Source organism: Acipenser ruthenus, chromosome 13 (genome assembly GCF_902713425.1).
Source record: "Acipenser ruthenus chromosome 13, fAciRut3.2 maternal haplotype, whole genome shotgun sequence".
Lineage (NCBI taxonomy): Eukaryota > Metazoa > Chordata > Actinopteri > Acipenseriformes > Acipenseridae > Acipenser > Acipenser ruthenus.
The window spans coordinates 17,719,321-17,740,997 of record NC_081201.1 but is presented as its reverse complement, the minus strand read 5'-3'; the positions used below and the strand labels follow the sequence as shown (position 1 = coordinate 17,740,997).

Sequence of the window (21,677 nt, the reverse complement as noted above, 5' to 3'; positions counted from 1 at the left end):
CACTGAGACACTGCATTGTAGGGAGAACCACAGCTAAGTAGAACATATTTATTAGTTATTTTTTGCATGTATATAGTGCTTTTTATACAAAAGTATCGCAAAGCACTGTACAGTACAAAGCAGAAAAAAAGAACAAACCACAATACATTTGTATAGCATGTCACACATACAACTGCCACAATCGGACCATTTAAATAACAGTATACACAATACAAAAGCAGCAATTTTCAAGTTACATTAAAACCCACTAAGATAAGTAAGCCATTTTATAAAAGTGCGTTTTTAGTCTTGACTTAAACTGTAATGGTCCCAGCTTCCCTGACAAATGAAGGCAGAGCATTCCATAATTTAGGAGCACTACAAGAAAAAGCCCTACCTCCCGTGTTGCTTTTGTTGACCCTAAGAATAACCAGCAGCCTTGTATCCTGTGATCTCAGAGTGCAGTTTGAAAGATACGGGGTCAGTAACTCCTGCAAATAACTAGGTGCTAATCCATTCAGGGCCTTGTAAATTAACAGCAAAATCTTAAAATCAATTCTATACTGCACAGGGAGCCAGTGTAAAAAGGCAAAACTGGGGTAATATGTTCCTTTTTTCTGGTTTTCGTCAGAATTCTAGCAGCGGTATTCTGAACAAGTTGCAAGCGGGATACCACACGTTTTGGGGCACCAGAAAAAAGTGCATTATAATAATCAATTCTAGATGAAACAAAGGCATGGATTAGTCTCTTGGCATCAGATATGGAAATAATTGGTCTAAGTTTGGTTATATTTTTCAAATGGTAAACTGATACTTTCTGGACAAATACAGCTGGGTATCCTCACCATAGCAATGGAAGTTCACTCAGTGTCTGCGGATAATGTCACCTAACGGTAGCATATATAATGAAAACAACAAGGGACCTAGAATGGAGCCCTGTGGAACACCACAGACAACTTCTGAAAAGGGCCAATATCTATGGTTAACATGTTAGGACCTTTCCTCATCATAACAGATTTCCAGTAGTACTGTCAATTTGCTGTTGATTATTGTTTTCCAGACTCTCTCTTTGGTGAAGTTCATTTATCCTGCCAACACACTGTAGATTAACTTCCTGTGCAGCACATATTAGTGCCCAACCCTTTTAGGTGGGCTCCTGATAAAGTACCTGCAGGAAGGGAATTCTATAGTGTGATGGCAGGAGAACTGGAAGCCACTAGCATCAAAATAAAAAATAAAACAAAGCAACATTATGCAGGATTTGTAAAATGAACTTGAATGTTATGGCCCCTTAATATCATTGGACTACATGTGTGTAATTATATTAAAAATTATTAATATTAATTTTTTGTAGATGGAATTTAAACAAAGGCATTTGGGGGGATGGCTTTGACATAACAGAGAAGGTGAAGACGTTATCCTGTCCATGTGCTCAGTGCAACACAGCCCATTTAGACCTTGGACATGGTCTGAGACCCAGAGGTTTTAGAGCATGCCCTGCCTATGATTGTTTATTGTGAGTGTGAAGCCATGGTCTTGACAGGGGTCTCAGACCCACAGTAATGTCACCCCTTTTACTGCGTTTGCGTTCCACCAAAAGTTACTAAAAAAATTCTTGGCACTCTTAACTTAAGTTAGCAACATTAGACATCATAGGAGGCAGTGTGGTCCAGTGGTTAAAGTCGAGGGCTTGTAACCAGAAGGTCACCGGTTCAAATCCCACCTCTGCCACTAATCTCAGACATCCGCAAACTCTAACACCTTGAAATGTATTTTTGTTTACAACTGTAAGTCGTCCTGGATAAGGGCGTCTGCTAAGAAATAAATAATAATAATAATAATAATAATAATAATAATAATAATAATAATAATAATAATAATAATTAGACCCACTGTGTGACCCTGAGCAAGTCACTTAACCTCCTTGTGCTCCAACCTGATGGATGAGATGTTAAATCAATGTCCTATTGTAAGTGACTCTGCATATAATGCACAGTTCACAGCCTACCTCTGTAAAGTCCTTTGTGATGGTGGTCCACTATGAAAGGCGCTATACACAAATAAAGATTTTATATTATTATTGCTAACCAAAATGCTCAGATTTATTTTGACATCCAAATATACCCTTAATGTTTGAATGTTGTTTCAGCTAATGATAAACCATAATTAACATAAGAAATTGTTTTGTAAGCGCACTGGAACCTTAAAGAAGTTAGATCAAGGTAAAAGGCAAACATTGTCTGACATGTATAGTACAAAGCACAAAGGTGCCTGATAACAGTGCATTGTTATCAGCACAGTTTCTTCTCCAGATGAAGGTTTTGCACACACACTAAGCTTGCATCTCTGGTTAAACTCCTCTTCAAAGTAGTTAAGAATTACAATTTTCTTATTTAGGGTAATTACCCAAATTTAAATTTGAATATAATATTTTCAGAGATCTTTGAAACGTCACTATAGCTCTGTAATTCAAAAAGTGCAAAAAGATGTGAGGGTTAGCATATACATTTTTAAAACTAATTTTGAATCCCCACTTTTACATATACTGTAAACACATTTCTATTTTGTTTTCTCCCTTTTTGCCTGCAGAAATGCTAGTGGGAATACCTTGCAAGTGGGATTCTGCAGTTGGGATCCTCACATTAAATGACTAATGGTAGGCCTGCTTCTGAAAATCGCTAGGAGTAGCTGTGGCCATGCTAGAGTTAAGCACCACTTCTGAACACACTGAAGCATTGGGGAATGCCAGAGCAACAATGCTTAACATTTACATTACCGTGCTCAGTTCATTACAACGTTTTTGGTTAAATAATGAACAAACCGCATTACAGCCTTCAAAGGGAGTTAGGAAATGATAAATAAACTACAGAAACCCCTACAGAAAAAAGGGGAAGAAAAAGATAATATTTACTAATGGAAAAGGCCAACGGTTCTCAATGGATATTTCTGCCACACCTGATTAAATATGTTCAGTCCCGTCTGTAGAAAAGGCACTTTATATTTGCAACCTGAATGTATTTACATCAAGCCACAGGAGAATATGGGAAAGTTTGACTTGTACGATGAAGTGAAAGCATTACTAGAAAGGAAATGCAGAAAACCTTCAAAAATCAGCAGAGATTAATTCTTTCATTGAGCATTACCGATAGTTAAAACAGGGCACTGCCTTGCAATGTTACACTGACTTAGAAAATAAATCAAAATCCCATCTAGTTTCTTTTCCACTTATTAATTTGACATTTTAAACAGGATTAGAATAATGTGAAGCTACTCGATTCACGCCATGTTAGCATTCATACAATCAAATTATTGCTACATCTTTCACTGTATAGCTTATTTACCTTTCATTTAAATGTATTACAGGGCAAGCGAAAGTGGAGAATGGATCATTTCAGCTACAAACTAATTAATCAAATATTATGAGCCCATTCCTTCCCTTAATAAAGGCAGCAGCAGCTGTGATGGATGCTGCCTGAAACAAGATTTTGAGGTGAGTTTGTGTCCTCGTTATATGCGAGGCACACATATTCAAGTCTGTTTTCATTCTTTTGTATCTCAAAAAATGTTTGTTAGTTGTCGGACACCCTTGCGTCCAAGTCGTGCCAGATTAAGTTTGAAGATCAAATCAGACTTTACGCAGTAATCCGACCACAGTGTCAGGGGACAGTGCTTCAGTTTCCCGCAGACGTTTTAAATCCAGGCCGGTAATTTGGGAGTGGTGTCTGGCCTTGTCTACCTGCTTTTCTAAAAGTTTTCATGACTGACAGGAGTACATTATTGCTGGTATTAAACTCACTGTCAGCAGAGATGTTTGACAACACTTCTACTGTTAAAATATCTATTTAGCCCAGCTCTCAGCATTATAAAATGCAGTTGACCACCTTGCACTGGCACAACATCCCCTTTAATGTTGTTGAGATTTTGTGGACTTATTTCCTTAAAATGAATGTCCATATTTTTTTCTTTAAGCCAGTCTAAGTACATTAACTGCTCTTTTTTAGTGTTTTTTCAATCTTTTTTCTTCTATTTCATTTAGCTGTTCCTCATCTACTGTTGTGTCTACTCTTGACAGTTGTTGGTGCACTTATTTTATTTATTTATTTTTTTCAGGTGGACTGCTGTCTTCACTCAGCAAGTTGGTGTTGTACCAGTTATCTGTTTTCATCCCCAAACATTAACGGAAATAGGTGGAATGCCACTCATTCTTGGTAGTGGTTTTGTAACTAATAACAAATAAAATGGCAGTTTGTCATGAAATTTAGAATGTAGTGGTGCGTAGTGATTTATTCAGTGTGAAGCGGCTCTTTAGTATGCAAGCCATGGTATACACTATATATACGCACGGTCATGTGATGCTATTTAACCAATTAGAGATTGTTATTTTTCCAAACCATGTTATAAGTGAGATTAACATATATTTAAAAAAAAAAAAAATCCAAGAATCAACACAGCAGCTCTTGAACTGCTATTTAAATGTTTTAAACAGCAAAAAGTAATCAAACCAGGTTAATTCACTCGCACTCATATGAGCTCTATGGAAAGTCATTAGGGCCAAAAATGCATTATGCTGCTTTAGAGCGAACCAGAATCTTATGACAGAAACATGCATGTCATTCTGAAATGCCTCGCGTAAATAGTACCCAACTTCCAGAAAATGTGATTCTTATAAGATTGTATATATTTTTTGTTGCGACTTTGTTATGTGGAATGTAATAAATGAGAACCAAAACAGTGAGTTTTTCCCCCCTTTACAACGCCATTCCCACGTTTGTTTTATTTGAAGGGTTTAAAGTTACATTTCAGTTTTCATTTGCTTGTTCAGCTACAAAAAGGCACAATTAAACCTCATGTTATTACCAGGGATCCTAGGAATCCATTTAAGAACATAAGAAAGTTTACAAAACAAGAGGAGGCCATTCGGCCCATCTTGCTCATTTGGTTGTTAGTAGCTTATTGATCCCAGAATCTCATCAAGCAGCTTCTTGAAGGATCCCAGGGCGTCAGCTTCAACAACATAACTTTTTTCAGGTCGAAAAAGTCCCTTGGGTTGACATTGTCAATACCTTTTAGAATTTTGAATGTTTGAGTCAGATCATCATGTAGTCTTCTTTGTGCAATTATTTTAGCCTGTCTGCATACAACATGCCTTTTAAACCTGGAATAATTCTGGTCGCTCTTCTTTGCACTCTTTCTAGAGCAGCAATCTCCTTTTTGTAGCGAGATGACCAGAACTGAACACAATATTCAAGATGATGTCTTAATACATTGTAAAGTTTTAACATTACTTCCCTTGATTTAAATTCAACACTTTTCACAATATATCCAAGCATCTTGTTGGCCTTTTTTTATAGCTTCCCCACATTGTCTAGATGAAGACATTTCTGAGTCAACACAAACTCCTAGGTGTTTCTCATAGATTCCTTCTTCAATTTCAGTATCTCCCATATGATATATATAATACACATTTTTATTTCCAGCGTGCAGTACCTTAAGCCCGCGGTACACAGCCAGACTCAAACCGCCCTGACTCATCTCATCTGAGTATGCACAGATTCCACGATCAGTTGTGCTCAGTTTTGGTTTGATGTCACAATTGAGTTTTTTCCCGACTAGGTGTCGCACACTGCTAAGAACAAATTACTGACCACAGCTACATACTGGTGATTACTCTGTATGCAAATTTAATTAATACTGCCCTGTACACATTTTTGTATTAACTTAGCTCAACATAGCAACCCTCATATTATGCATGGCATCGTATGCTGATTAGACAGTGGAGACAGCGCCGCGAGGCAACCAAAAGAAGCGCTTAGCCTATTAATTAATTTACTATTTACACAGTACAAACGTTTCAGGCAGTGTTTGACTTTTTGTATAGCTTGTCTACTACACTTTAGCCTGTGGTAAATAAAATCCAACCTGTTGATTTTTATTTGACTTTGGCGTTTTTTTCTCAGTGTGTGGCTCTAGGGGCTTGTGATTTGTGACCTACTGGAGATCGACGCACCGGTTACTTCTATTTAGCGCAGTAAGAAAATATAGGCTGCCAATAGTAAAAAGGTAAATTGATAATTTACCTTTAATTAATAAACACCTAAGAAAACAGTATTCAAATGTGCACATATCTGGTATTTTTGAAATCGGGACACTCGGAGCAATTCAAGACTAATGTATTTTTACCTGTGGAACTAAAGCTGTCAATATTCCGCCATCTTGTATGACAAGTTACATGACAAGCTACATCACTTAAACCTGCTTCACCATTGGTTGACACCATTATGACTAATCAGTCTCAGTCAGTCTTAGTCGGCAACCGCCGCACACAGACAGACTGATCACATCTGAACGAAACTGCGTCTGAAAAAGATTCAACATGTTCAATCTTCAAATCTGAAGACATCCCGACTGAAATCTGCATAATCTTAGTTTTAAGTGCACGCACACTGATATGATACGATTCATCCAAACTCTGTACGGCCAGTTGAGATGCGATGAGTCGGGATGGCATGAGTCGGGCTGTGTGTGGCTTTAATGCATTTTCAGCCATTTTGGACCACTTCCAGAAGCAAATTTGAAATTGACTTTGTAGAAAAAGAAATTTAAAAATGACTTCTTACAACTTGTCATTTTACCAGATGGATCAACCTGACAAATCTCACATGAGGCTCGTTTACAAACATAGTTTTTGAAATGTTACTGATTATTATTATTTGTTTATTTAGCAGACGCCTTTATCCATGGCGACTTACAGAGACTAGGGTGTGTGAACTATGCATCAGCTGCAGAGTCACTAACAACAACGTCTCACCTGAAAGATGGAGCACAAGGAGGTTAAGTGACTTGCTCAGGGTCACACAATGAGTCAGTGGCTGAGGTGGGGTTTGAACCGGGGACCTCCTGGTTACAAGCCATTTTTCTTTAACCACTGGCCCACACAGCCTCCTTTCAAACCTTTTACATGTATGCCCAATTCACATATTCATTTTTTAAAACCTCAGCCACAAAAATCATATACAATCTCTGCGTAACTCAATCAGATATCGTAAATACAGGGTTCATACAGGTTTTCTGAGTTTGACATCATTTTCTATGTTGATAACTAATAACCAACTGTAAAAAATAAAGTTTTTACATTAAGTTTATTTTACTGTATAATAACACAAATGTAAATTATACTCACTTTTATAGATAAGCTCTGGACCAGTAATCTTTCTTATTCAGTAACACAAGTCAGTTTTGGTTCCTATAGGTGAGTGTTTCATTCTAAAAGCAGTACAACAATTCAGTGTTTTAATCCATGTCAGAAGCAATGGTTGTTGTGTCTCAATCAAAAGCACCTGACTTTGTTAAACAGTAGGGGGGTAAACTGAAGGACTAACTGCTGAGCGTAGAGAAGCAAATGTTTATTTGTTTTATTCTTGTTTTATACCATTAAAATGGTCTTATTGCTCTGAGAAATTGTGTCTTTGCCTTTGTGCTTGCTTCTAAATATGGTCCATTGAGTTAGAGGGCAAAACAATAATGTAACTGTTGCTAGTGCAACAAGTCATTTCATGCTAGTTTTAAAATATTTAAAAATGTTACTTTAATATTCAGGCAAGTTTTACATTTGCTTTGGATCAGGTACATTATTTATATCTTTAACCAGGGCTGACAGTGAGCAGAACGGCTGGGAGAGTATAAGCAAACAGTTTAATTACCTTACGATTCAGGTGTGTGCCTTTAAAGGAAGATTAAACTATTGTCATTATTTATACACAAATGGACTTACTTGACTTGAAAACCATCTTAAGCAAATTCCTACTTGGTTTGCTTGAATGAGTAGTACACAACAAGCTTCAATATGAAAGCTGAACATTAATTTTAATAAAGAACGACAAATTATTAATTAAAAAAAAACATTTCTAAAGTAAATACGGGATTCTGTTATTTTGCAAAACCACTGCTTCAGATTATTACCAGTGCTTAACAGCAGTAACATTTTATTTAGAGTTGTTGTTGAACTTATACCCGTTCATGCCCCTGCAGCAACAAGAACCTACTAACGTCCTTATTAAAAATAATAATAATAAAACACAAACAACCGTCTAAATATAATTTAATTAGAGAATAAAACAAACTAAACTAACAATTACCTAGCCTATATTTAATTAATAATGTTTGTAGTATCCAAACTGCCCAGCATTTTCTGTTGCAGTCACTAGCTGTTTTAAGTAGTGCAGAGCACACTATAGTAGGTCAAACCAATCTTCGTGTAGGGGCTGTTTTATTTATTTATTTTTAATGTTCGACTATGGCGTCTTATGAATGACTTTCTTTTTTTTTTTTTTAAACCGTTTATAGGCAAAACCATAACAAAACATAGAATAATAGTGTGCTTACACAGAGCAAAAAAAGTAGAGTGGCAAAATATATAGTTTGCCTCCCCTGTGCTCTGTGGGTTAGGTGCCTATGGACTCAATCAAGTTACAGTTCAACAGGAGAAAAATATACTAAAAAGGTCACAAGAACGTGCAACAACATTACAATTTTCCACCCCCCAAGATTTTTTTGGCATTTCTACATGAATCATAGGAATAGACCTGGGAGAGGCAATTTTGACAGAATTCAGTCTACTGACGGCACACTTTCACCCATGTATATGTGTATATTATATATGTCACCTAATCTATCCATTTGGTCAAACCAGTAGCACAAATCAGTTTGATGTTTTTGAAGCAAAATAATAATACTTTTTTTTTTTTTTAATAAAAGTAAAACAAAAAAATAAAATCACACAGCTCCAAAAAAGCATGGCAGAGGAACAAACTGCTCCAACATACACTTTGAATTCAGTTATATTAAACCCAGATAAAGAGGTGGTCATTTATCTGATAGGAGAGAGTTAGCCAAGTTAAAATGGCACTCCTGTTGCTCCAATGTGATGGACAGGGGTTAAAGAGGTGCACTTTCAATCATACAACGGTGTGACGGTGCTGCAAAAATGTCCATCCATGTATTAACAAGCATCTAACTTCAACACTTTCCTGTAAGAATGAATGCTGGGGATAACAGCAGCCTAATCCAGCATGGAGCATATAGGTTTCCTCAATCAAACCTTAACTCTAAAGCTAACTGGGCAAGCATTTTCTTTATTCATTGCTCACAAAAAAACTGTAGGGTTCTAGTACGATTTTATGTTGGATTGTCTACAGCTGTACCAAAATCAATACCTGTGTCACAATAAGTCTATGGGCTCTTGGTTTATCAGTGTATTGTGTGAGCATCATACCTTTAATATTGTTGAGTGCTTCCTTCAGGTGGCTAAAACTGTTCAGCAGTGGATCTTGTTCTTCATCCTAGAGGCCAACATCAAAAAGAATATTTAGGGCAAGAAATGGTCCAGCAGCATGTACTTTACCTTTCGGATGCACTATTACCACATTTACATGTCCAAGAAATCTTACACAAACGTACACAGCAAAAAACAAAACAGCTGCTGAAATTCTCAGAATTTATCAGTGGTAAATTGAGATGTGCTAAAGGCAGGTGCCACCAACCAGTCTCCTCATGAATGTAAACAGAATTAGAAAGTGTTTCACACTAAGCTCTAATGCAGTAGTGAACACACACCAGACTTGCTCCTGTTTGCTTCACACAAGGACAGATCAAGCAGTGAGCTCATCCAAGCCATGAAAGAACTAATCCAAAGAGCAAAGGTAGTTTCAGTCTGTAATGAAATACTTCAAGAGCCTGAGTGTGTGTGAGGGCAAATACTACCCAGAAACTATTTTCACACACAAGACCCTTTTAATTAAAGTTGTACTTCTTAATTTCACTCCTGGAGCAGTTAATGTGCAGTCGATCCTCGCTGTCTTCACAAAGATCCCAAAGTGCTTCATAAAAAAACCATTAAACCAATACATTAAAAAAGTCTAATACAAAAGTTTTAAAAAAAGAGTTAAATTGTTATAAAAAAATAAATAGTTTCATTGTAAAATTAGAAACAATTAAAAACAGTCTATAAAAACATTAATTATATTGGAATTAAAAAAGGACAGAGAAAATGCAGTTTTGATTGTAAAATTAGAAGACAAAGACAAAAAAGCTATTTTATGAAGAAAAAAAAAAGAGAATCATGATTTAAAAAGAGTAAGAGTCCCAGTTTCCCTGACGGAAGGAGGCAGAGCATTCCAGAATTCAGGAGCTCTACAAGAAAAGGCCTTTCCTCCTGTGTTACTTTTTATTCACTCTGGAATAACCAGCAGCCCCGCATCTGTGATCTAAGAGTGCGGATGGGAGTATACAGGGTCGATAATTCCAGTAACTGGGTGCTAATCCATTCAGAGCCTCATAAATTAAAAATACAATTTTAAAATCAATTCTAAAAGCATAGAGAGCCAGTGCAAAGAGGCCAGAACAGGAGTAATATGTTCACTTTTTCTGGTTTCTGGTTTTAACAGCAGTAATCTGAACAAGCTTTAAGCGAGACATCACACACTTTGGAATACCAGAGAAAAGTGCATTACAATAATCAATTATTAGGTGCGTTGTTCTATGCACAGGATGATGGAGGGGGGGGGGGGGGGGGGGGGGGCAAATAAAAATGAATTGCTAAGGTGGGGCATGAATCAATAAAAGGTTGAAAACCCCTGCTTCAGTAATTTTTGTAATACGAGTCTCAAATGATAGATCAGGGCCAAAAAGACCCCCAAATTGTGTCTAGTTCTGGTGAAAGACTCCTGAAGTCTTTATTTTTATTTTTTATTTTTTAATTTGGAATCAGTAATTATTTTTTTCCCCAATTTGGTAAGCTCAATTATTGTTTATTTCAACCCGGTTCACCGCTGCCAACCCCGCGCTAACTCGGGAGGGACGAAGACGGACACATGCCGGGCGGCGCTCAGCCAATTGCACGCCGCTCCTAGGGAACTCCCGTCCACGGTCTGCAGTGGAATAGCCTGGACTCGAACCGGCGACCTCAGTAAATTGACATTTTTGTTGGTTCTGTGAGTTCACTAGCATAACCTCTATTTTTATCAGAATTCAACATTAAAATGTTCTGAGACACCCAACACTTGATATCTGCAAGGCAAACAGCTAATAACACCCCAGCAGAGGTATTTCCTGGCTATAAAAACACAAATATAGCTGAGTATCATCAGTGTAACAATGGAGTAGTTCCCTAGCTGAGAAGTGAACCAAATTACAGCCTCAATAGTAAATATCATTCTACAAGCTTAATTACCTGTTGGAAGTGAACCTGGCACCTATTGAGGGGAATGGGTTAGCATCTAACCAGACTCACCTTGTTCCCTTTTCTTCCACTTGATTAGAGCAGCTCATTTTAAACAGGTAGTTATTACAGGACTCAGTACAGTGCAATTGATTTCTGGGATTGTAGAATAAAATTAATAAAGTTATCTTACCAAGGGAGTATGGGTGCTCCATCTCGAGTTTCTTTTAATGGCACTCACAACAGTACAAATCTCCCCTTGAACAATATAAATATTCTTGTCCACCATGGTGAAGCCTTAAAAAGAAAAAAAAAAAGTGGTCAGCCTAAGCTATAGCTTACTATAGTGTTGTATGTTTTATTGTCAGTTCCCATTCAATATACTGGGTTTGTAAAGTATTTGATCTCATGGATATACTGCAACACAGCTGGATGTATTGGTTTATTTCACACAACAGCATTAAGCGAGTGTTTGTTTCAAACAAGATACATTCAACAAAAAGCACTGTACATGGATATTTGCAAGTGGTTTAGTTTAAAGTCCATATCTCACATAGAAAATCATTTTTTGGCTTTCGGGCCGTACTTAGGTTACTTTCATAATAGGCAAGAAATTACATCTCACTGGTTAATTTTAACGCTCCGAGAGGCATAAAAAGATCAACAATTTTGGAAACACAGACCACACACCGAAGATGCACGAAGTTGGCATGACATCACTAGAGGAAGACATGCCACGAAGAGATACCGGTATACAACAGCTTCAGAGTTTGAAGCAATCATTCTGAGTTTTCCGACAAATTGAACAATCTTTATGACAGTGAGAGTGAGGGTTCAAATGGAATAAATTGTGGGGAAGAAGTGGCTGGAGGCCCGATTCCTTACCAATTTGAACCTCCAGCATCACGAATGCAAGGGATATGCCCCCGTGTCAGCGGGTTGGCACTGCTGATTGGTATGATGATATATTCTGCACAGATTATTTAGCATATCAACATTATAACCTTTTAAAGATAACATTGTAAATCTAAAGCTGACCTAAAGGATAAGCAGAATCATAATTTTTTTTATGATTTCTGCATCAGAAATCTAATTTGAAGTGGGCTGACGAGTTGGATGATTTTACTTTCACGAATACTTTTTTCCATGCAACGCATTCCCGTGCACCTATCTGAGGTGAGGTCAAAGCGGAGACTGAAATGTATTCTGAGAGTAATTTAATTGACGACAACAAAACAAAAAAAAAACCCTTCATGTTACTATTTCATTAACAAAGCTATCGGACGTGAAATGATCGGCGCAAATCATGGAATTGGACGTCTCATGAAAAGCTTGCCTTTTAATTTGGACAAACTTGACCCAGTCGTCTTTTAGCAGGATAATTTGGAAATAAGTGCACTATGTCCACTATAAGTGGAATTACCACAAAACCTTGCAGCACACCGTTTAACTATCACTAAAATAGGCCTTTATGTTTACTGTTTTAGTAACAATATAATTAGTATTATAAATAAATATTAGGCCTACAAAAATTATGAAAATGATGGCTATATCCTAATCGTTGAAGAACACAGTACAACCCCCCCCCCCCCCCCACCAAAAAAAAACAAAAAAAAAACACATTAACAAAGTTTCAGTTTTATTTCCTTATTAAAAAAAAAAACACATCAATGTTGCTTACATTTTATTAATCACATTAAAGAAATGAACGTTAATGAACGACGTTAACATGCTACGTTTATACACACCATAGGGGCTACAGAAAGCGTTTTTTTTTTTTTAAACCTGAATCAAGTGATGATAATAACTTGTTTTGGGAAATAACGTTAACGACTTAATAAAGGTAACAACAAGATAACAAAATGTGAATCTGGGTGAGCAGAGTACAGTAGCTTGTAATTCCAGTTTGTAACTTTGTTTAAAAATTATAGCCTTCAATATAAATTGATATATTTTGCTGTTGTAGTGTCACTTTTGCCCTTCGTTTCACTGGAGCAGACAGGGTCATGTGACATATACCAGTGCGCTGACTGGATAGGATTGCTTGAGTTTGTCAGGACGTTGTCAGGAGTGATAGATGGGGCAATCCTTGCGCGATTTGGTCGCAAGCAATATAATTGCTACTACTAGCAAATTGCCTAGACAGTTGTTGCTACAGCTGCTAACCCGCTTTCAAAATCAATTAATACTAACTTTAAAAAAAAGCAGAATTATTTTCATTCTCCCGTGATACTAGTAAAATTCCAGACTTTTTCAAGACTTTCATAACGGAGACATGGTTTTTCAAACATTTTCAAGCCCTGGAAATCAGTTTGGCATTTTGCCATACTTTTTCCAGACTAGCAAACAAACCCTGAATGTGGCCTTTGGGGAAGTGTGGCAACTAGAAAGCTTTTACTGCAAAAATAACATATAGCAAAGTGACTTGCTATCGCGAAACATGTATCATGGTCTTTGGAACATTGGCACAAGGTTCTTTGGAATGACGAGTATGCATTTGAACTGTTTATCTCCAATCGCCATGCATATGTGCGCCAAAGAGCCATTGAGAGGTTGAAGAAAGAAGGACGTGCCAACAGTCAAGCATGAAGGAGGGTCAGTGATCGTCTGGGGTGCAATTTCTGCAAATGGTGTCGGTCATCTTCACAAAGTTCATGGAATCACAGATCAGTGTTTTAGTCCAGCTTTTAAAAAGATGGTTGCTAATAGGCCATAAACAGTTGTAAATGAAAGTAAAAATCCACCGGGTAAAATAATCCCTGAATTAATTGATTTCATATATAAAAATTCACACTTTTATTGCTACTTATTTTTTAAAAATACTTGTGGTATAAACAGAATATTGAATGATGTTTTTTATTTTAACTGCAAGTGTCCACCTGCACACGTAGCCATTTTTGTTCAGTGGGAACCAGGAATATTCTTATGACGTAATAATATGAACGAGAGAGACCAGGGTACAAGGGTACCATCGCGTGGTGTCTCGTTTATTTAACCAGGAAATGTACCCATTGAGACCGTTACCAAAATTTCCTTGGGGCAATAATTTAGAAATTACCAACACAATAAAATGAGCGGGTCAAGCTTGATCAGCAGCATACAGCAATCAGAAAACACAATAAATAGGATATCACTTCTAAAATGAACTGTTCATTGTGAAGAGAACATAAAAAAATGAACTGTCATCATGTCCAAAAACTGCAAACCAACAAAGAAAATGGGTAGGCTTTACATACTACTCGCAAAAAATAAAAAAACAAAAGCAGCAATGCACCTACTGCTACTCTCTTATATTAAAAAAAAACACACAGTCTTACATTATCATATTTAGCTTGATTCATGAATTTGTCGCAACTGATGGGTTTAATTTGTTTTTGTATTGTTGTTGGCTGTAGCAGAGCTGCTAGTGTACTTTGAGAAGTGAAGGCGTGTTCAGGACAGACTAGATGTACTCGTGTGTGACACTGGAACTCTCTTTAACAGTAAACAAGAAAGCTCCTTTCTGTCCAATGAGCCGTCAGAACGTTTTAGAAAAAGAAAAAAAACTCCAATTCATTTTTAGCACTTTGTTCCATTACGCGGTTCAGTGACTAACTTTCTATTTAAACAATAACTGCAGACAGTCAATCCAATGTTGCCCTAATTTTACATACATAAAAGTTACAAGTTACATAAAAGTTGTCAATACATTCTGGGACTTCACATAGTCTATAGAAATTGTTAGACTAATTTAATTCCATGCTTTAGTATCCTTACTTTGGGTTTGTTGCAATTGAGAACATTTTTAGTACACAGCTGAGGACTATCTTGAGCTGCCAAGTTCATTGCAATTGGTATTAACTTGTATACTAGTTTAGTACGGACCTCCGCACTAACCATGGGATCATCCCCAGTTAGTATGCTGCTTTCAGTTTGCTTCAATTCACCAGAGATGTTTAATAGTTTGTTTGTTTTTGTTTGTTTGTTTTTAAAAAGGAGAGAAGACTGCTTACATGTTATGTTTCTTTTTAGTCTTTTTTTCCTACTGCTGCCAGTCACACAAGTACAAACTATTGCTGTTACTAAAGGACTTATATAACTAGTTATTGTCTCTTTTACATACAGTAAGCAGGACAGACTAACAATTTGGATTTTAGCACTTTTTCTGTATATAATGCATCAACAGACCATTACTGTACCCCCAATGCTTTTATTTTTTTTCATATCGCTTTACTATTTTTATCCATTTATTTCTATTATTATTTATAGGGCTTTTGATTCAGTGTTTTACCTCTGCTTTTCTACTCTCCTTTAAGAATTCAACAGATAACTGTTAAGCCATTTGTGCATCTCAATCACAGCTGAGAAACATGTTTATAGTATTGATTTCATTTATGCTTTTTTCTGTGAAACAACTTAATAGGCCAAGCTTTCATTTACAAGCAGAACGTACAATTGAGACCGCAACGTGTTAATAAGCAACTAATCTTTATTAATGCTATAATGAAAAAGTAAGTATTTTATGCTGGACACCATTTATTACAATTGTTATGCATAACTGTATTTACATTATGAGTCGCTTCTGCTTTTAAATGAAAAAGTAAGACTTACAATTTAAAGGCCCATTTAGTTAACACGTCATTTTACAATTGACGCGTTTCTCAGTTATGATTGAGATACACGAACAGCTTAACAGGTATCAATTGCATTTTTAAATTAGAGTACAAAAGTCGGGGTAAAAATCTGAAGCACTATTTATTGACATATATGCGATCATTTATAAAAAGCTATTTTTTAAAAATAAATGATGACCTGCTTCATCACATGTTTTCAATTGCCAGACAAATACATTTAAATAATGCATCTTCTTCAGTTTTATTTAAGCACAGTAAAAAGCCACCAGCGTACAAACAGATTGAGTTGTTCCTGAATAACTCTGACCATAAACTGCTTTGTTTGCTTGTTTGGTGTCTAACCTATGTACATTTGGACAAATATTGATATGTACATGATTTACAAATCTTACAGAGCTGTAAACATGTAGCCTTATTTCCCCTTCTAATCAAATGCATCTCCCATAGCCACAAAATAAACACAAGACTAGACTTTTACTGAGCCAGTTTGTAAACAGGGGGCCTATCTCTGAGATCAGAGTTAATGTTATAGGAGATGCATTTGTCATGACTTCTGGAAAGTGATGTTTGTTACTCTGCCTGATCTCCAAGAGGACAGGAATCTGGCTTCATGCTGGACCAAAGTCCCATGGTATCCCATGATCCTTTGGGGTTGTGTTTGACAGGAAGTAACAAAATGATATGCCTTTCATATTAGCATATTTGTTTGTTAATACCATTAAGTGTCATAGTATGTATTGATAGTGAATAAATCCAGTTTCCCAAATGCACTGAACTGCAACATTATCCAGGATATACAGCCTAGTCTTTTTATCAGGGACTCCATTGCACCCCACCTCCCTTCTGAAATAATGTGGTCCCTGGGGGGTTAAATAATTAAAACCGTCATGTTCCAATCTTATGAACTAAGCTTTACATTTAGTTAATAAAATATCAATAATTATAGTAAATCAATTCAATAATCTAGCTGCATACACAGATTACAATCAAAATACAATATACTTGTCACGAACCAAGAATACCTGCAAAACAAAACTGTAATCAGAACAGAACTCAGATATCTTATTCACCTTAAAAAAAAAAATAATAAAACCACCAAACTCTGCAAAAATCTTGTGTCTCATGAGTTGCCTATACACTGCGCGTTACTACAGAAAATGTATACGTGTACATATGGTACTACTAATATATACGTACAAATACCATATCACTGTACGTAGAAAACACGTTTATACAGAAATGTACTACAATCGATATAAATCAGAATGATACATAAGTAAGTAAGCCTAATGCAGTATAGGTTTATTATTTAGGGAGGCTACTCTCTGCACACGACTAGGAGAGAGGTACTGCATATACTGTAGGTTTATGACATAGCCCATTTGCTATTGTGTATTATTAAACCTAGCATGTATGTTAACAAACAAGGCTACATCTTAAACAACTGTCACACTTCCTGGACAAAAATGAGAAACGTAAATAAAGAGAGAAAACAGTACTCTACCTGTATGGATCCAAATCCAAAATGGCGGCCTGGTCAATTTCAGCTGATTTACTCAGCAATATGACAATAAATGTTTAAATTACCGCATACGCAAAACAAAATGCTCTAAAACATTTAATCAGCTAAAAACGTTCACATTTCAAGAAACTAGATAAGTGGGAAAAACACCAAATCGCTCGTTTGAAGGCAGTAAGTTTTAAGATTAGATATTTAACTCTACTAGCCGGCTCGCCTGCTGCACTTGGTAAACCAATGACGTGGTAACACAGGATAGAGTCTACTAAACTGCTGCCTGGAGACCGTCCTGACAGACAGCCTTGACAGCCAATCGCACTGAAGGAAGAGACCGCGGGTCGTAAAATACTAGCTTTGAAAATGAGTAAAAAAAAAAAAAAAAAAGGCAAATTATGGAATGGTCAGCGGAGAGTAAGTGGTTGTCAATAAAGAGTACGTTGGGTAAAGCTGGGACGTACATTGGTGGAAACCCCAAAGGACGTGCCATTTGATTGAAGAAGGCCTACACCTATCGCAGAAAGAAATTAATAGGAGTTTTAAGGTTGGTCTCAGAATGGGCGGGCTTTACGGGCAGATTCAACACTTGGTTGAGGCGTATTGACCTGTAAAAAAATATGACAGGCGAACCCAGCAGAATCTGTTTTGAATACCGTACACCCACTTCCCAAACGCTGAAAAACTTGACACGGACTAGTACAACCGGTGCGATGATGCTGCCTGTAGCAGGAACAGCAAGTAGCTGGAGAATGTGTGCTTGAGCGTGTTTTTCTAGGCCTGCTGAAGTCACCTAGTATTTTTGGTGGTGTTATACTCAATCAGTACTGCGAGTGACTGTTATTTGTTTATTTTATTATTTAATATTAATTGTTGAAATGTCCTATATTGTTGTTTTTTGCATAACTTCTTACGGCGATATTATGAGATCAAACTATATCAAGTGTTTTAATTTCTGATTTGCTTCCCAAGTTTGAATAATCAACATAACCCCTGCCATCTGCAAGTACTAACAGAAGAACATAAGAAAGTTTACAAACGAGAGGAGGCTATTCAGCCCATCTTGCTCGTTTGGTTGTTAGTAGCTTATTGATCCCAGAATCTCATCAAGCAGCTTCTTGAAGGATCCCAGGGTGTCAGCTTCAACAACATTACTGGGGAGTTGGTTCCAGACCCTGACAATTCTCTGTGTAAAAAAGTGCCTCCTATTTTCTGTTCTGAATGCCACTTTATCTAATCTCCATTTGTGACCCCTGGTCCTTGTTTATTTTTTCAGGTCAAAAAAGTCCCCTGGGTCGACATTGTCTATACCTTTTAGGATTTTGAATGCTTGAATCAGATCACCGTGTAGTCTTCTTTGTTCAAGACTGAATAGATTCAATTATTTTAGCCTGTCTGCATACAACATGCCTTTTAAACCCGGGATAATTCTGGTTGCTCTTCTTTGCACTCTTTCTAGAGCAGCAATATCCTTTTTGTAATGAGAATGTATGTTTGGCTCACTAACTTTGCAAGCAGGATTCAAAGAGTTTTGAGAGGAGATAAAATAACCTGTTTGGGGAATGTAAACCACCTGGACTATCAACAAGTGTTTTATGATGAAGCAGCATATACAGAAGGCTGAACTATGGAACAATTGAGACACCATGCAAACCATCCAAACCAAACCATCCAAACCTGCAACTGTACTAACTACCCTGCAGACACCATGCAAGCAAACATCACAGAGAATTGTGAGGGTCTGGAACCAACTCCCCAGTAATGTTGTTGAAGCTGACACTCTGGAATCCTTCAAGAAACTGCTTGATGAGATTCTGGGATCAATAAGCTACTATCAACCAAACGAGCAAGATGGGCCGAATGGCCTCCTCTTGTTTGTAAACTTTCTTATGTTCTTAAGCAGCGTTCCAATAAGGTTGTGGCTGGGAGTAACTTACACTCTAATTTGAACACTGAGAGAGTAAAATGTATTTTCAGGGGGTTTAGTGCAACATTACCTTGAAGTCATGAGTAATATCGATAAATACTGTACAATCTTTAATGGGGTAGGCATTAAAAAAAGCCATTTTAACTGCAATGTTACTTTGAACTTCTGTACAACCATGCGTGTTCTACAAGGTTCGTTATCGGCTCAGCGCATTTTTTTCACACTGACTTTGCAAATTAATTACTGTAACACAGTGGGGATGGGATTGGAGTCATCCCCGCAGTAAAATGTGTGGTTTTGTTTTGTTTCATTGTAGTGCTGTATTGTTTAATGGAATTGGTTAATTGTTTTATTGCTTAGTTATCCCCTACACCTGGTGAGTATTATTAAATTGGAACCAGGTGCAGGGTATAAAGAGAGAAGAGTTAGTTTGCTCGGGACTGCTGAGAAGAAGGAAGCAGAAAGGTGTACTCTGCGTCCTGGCAGTCGTGAGAGAGGAAAAAAAGTGCTGTATTCAACCTGTGTGGTTTTTGTGTATTTTTAGTGGGGAAACAGCCTAGCTGTCCCACGTGTAGTCAGGGTGTTCCTGTGTGTGTTAGTTAGTGCTCGTACAGAGCTAGGTATTTATTTTGTTTGTGGGTATTTTGTGTTCGTGATTTGCTTTGTTTTGTTCATTGATTTGTTATTAAAATTAGCGCAAAAACGCTTTCAAACCCTCCATCTGTGTCTGGTCGGTATTTTAAAGGGCAAAACGAACCCAAGTCGCAAGGCTCGTTTACATTACATATATTTAAAACTTAAACTCTTAAACTCAGTGAATATGTAAACACTTCAGTATAAAGCCATACAGGTAAATAAAATAATGAAATGCATGAATAAGTTATAAAACAGTTTGTTTAATATTATAGGCACTTTTTTTTTTTTTTTTTTTTTTAGCGGTTGCCTCTGACGATGGTTCCAGTTTAATTTGTAGCTGGACTGGGGTGTTTACGCTTCAACCTGTGTAGCTTCAAATTTTTCTTATTCTTGCTGTGATTGGCTGCAAAGACAACAGGACTAGTCAAAGATTGGATATTTTTGATGGTTGTTTTTTTCTTGTGTACAGTTTCCTAGTAACTGAAGACATTTGTATTCTGGGAGATGTGGTTGTAGTGGAAGTTTTAGGGGAGGAAGACAAGCTGAGCAGCAAAATTGCTGTGTATTTTTACACATTGAATTTAAATTGAGTGCGTATTTCTGATTTTTGAATAGGGGAAAACAGCAGGTATGCAGCTTATCTGGACCGCTGCATGCAAGCCTTTAGTCCAAACCTGTAACTGTACTACACCCTGCAGACACCATGCAAGACTTTAGTCCAAACTTGTAACTCTACTATACCCTGCAAACACCATGCAAGACTTTAGTCCAAACCTGTAACTGTACTATACCATGCAAACATCATGCAAGACTTTAGTCCAAACCTGTAACTGTACTATACCATGCAAACACCATGCAACCCTTTAGTCCAAACCTGTAACTGTACTATACCATGCAAACACCATGCAAGCCTTTAGTCCAAACCTGTAACTGTACTAACTACCCTGCTACCAGTGCTGGATAATACAGTGCTATGGATAATAATAGTGGGGTACCAGTGCACTTTACTCCTGGGTCACATTAGAGGCTGGCATGTATGGAGTAGAATTCCACTTCAGCGCTAACAAAACTGAAATCCATCCTTCCACAAAGACTGACACGAGTTATCTGTTCCTCTGTAACAGCTTGTCTCTCTGACATAACCGTGGGTGCAGCAGAATTTACTCTGGTATGATTCTGGCAAGACATCCTCTCAGCATCTTTCAAGAAAAACCTCCTTTGCTGTTGAACCTCATTCGTTTGACCCTGAGTCCCGTGCAGAGTGTTACCACATCATGTTCTGGACAATGGTGTGTCTCCCCAATGTTTGAGGCCTTTGTGCGATTGAGTATTGATTATGCATTGCTTTGCTTCATAGCCTGCCTGGTAGTTTTTGGTTAGACTTTAGTTTGTCCAGAATGCTGGTGCCCATGTTTCAGCCAAAGCTTGCAACACATCACTGTGTCTGTAGCACCTCAATTAGCACCTTGATTATCCCAAAAGGGATATAGTGGAGGCGCTCATACCTACTGTAGCTGCATACATATGCCACACTTCACATTTGTGCATAAGTCTGGAGAACAGCTCATTGCTTTTGGTTAAGTTATTGAGAACATGAGATTCTGTGGAGTGTTTGTCTGTCACACTTCTTTTTTGAATATACAGACGTGCTCAAATTTGTTGGTACCCTTACAGCTCATTGAAATAATGTTTCATTCCTCCTAAAAAGTGATCAAATTAAAAGCTATTTTATCATGTATACTTGCATGCCTTTGGTATGTCATAGAATAAAGCAAAGAAGCCGTGAAAAGAGAT

General features: G+C 37.2%; 1 protein-coding gene across 6 annotated transcripts in view; it reads right to left on the bottom strand.

Moving 5' to 3' along the window:
* gbf1 (golgi brefeldin A resistant guanine nucleotide exchange factor 1) overlaps positions 1–17,794 on the bottom strand; it is a 197,705-nt gene extending 179,911 nt beyond the window's left edge. For 3 of the 6 annotated variants that reach the window (XM_059035690.1, XM_059035691.1, XM_059035695.1), the window contains exons 1-3: positions 17,312–17,792; positions 11,388–11,491; positions 9,251–9,317 (exon numbers count right to left, since the gene is read on the bottom strand). In XM_059035690.1, coding sequence (XP_058891673.1) covers positions 9,251–9,317; positions 11,388–11,483 — 163 coding nt within the window. In that variant the 5' untranslated portion in view covers positions 11,484–11,491; positions 17,312–17,792. Of the gene's footprint in view, positions 1–9,250; positions 9,318–11,387; positions 11,492–17,311 lie in introns of all 6 variants that reach the window. The other 3 variants (XM_059035693.1, XM_059035694.1, XM_059035692.1) reach the window with 3 other exon arrangements.
* Positions 17,795–21,677: the final 3,883 nt, after the last annotated feature.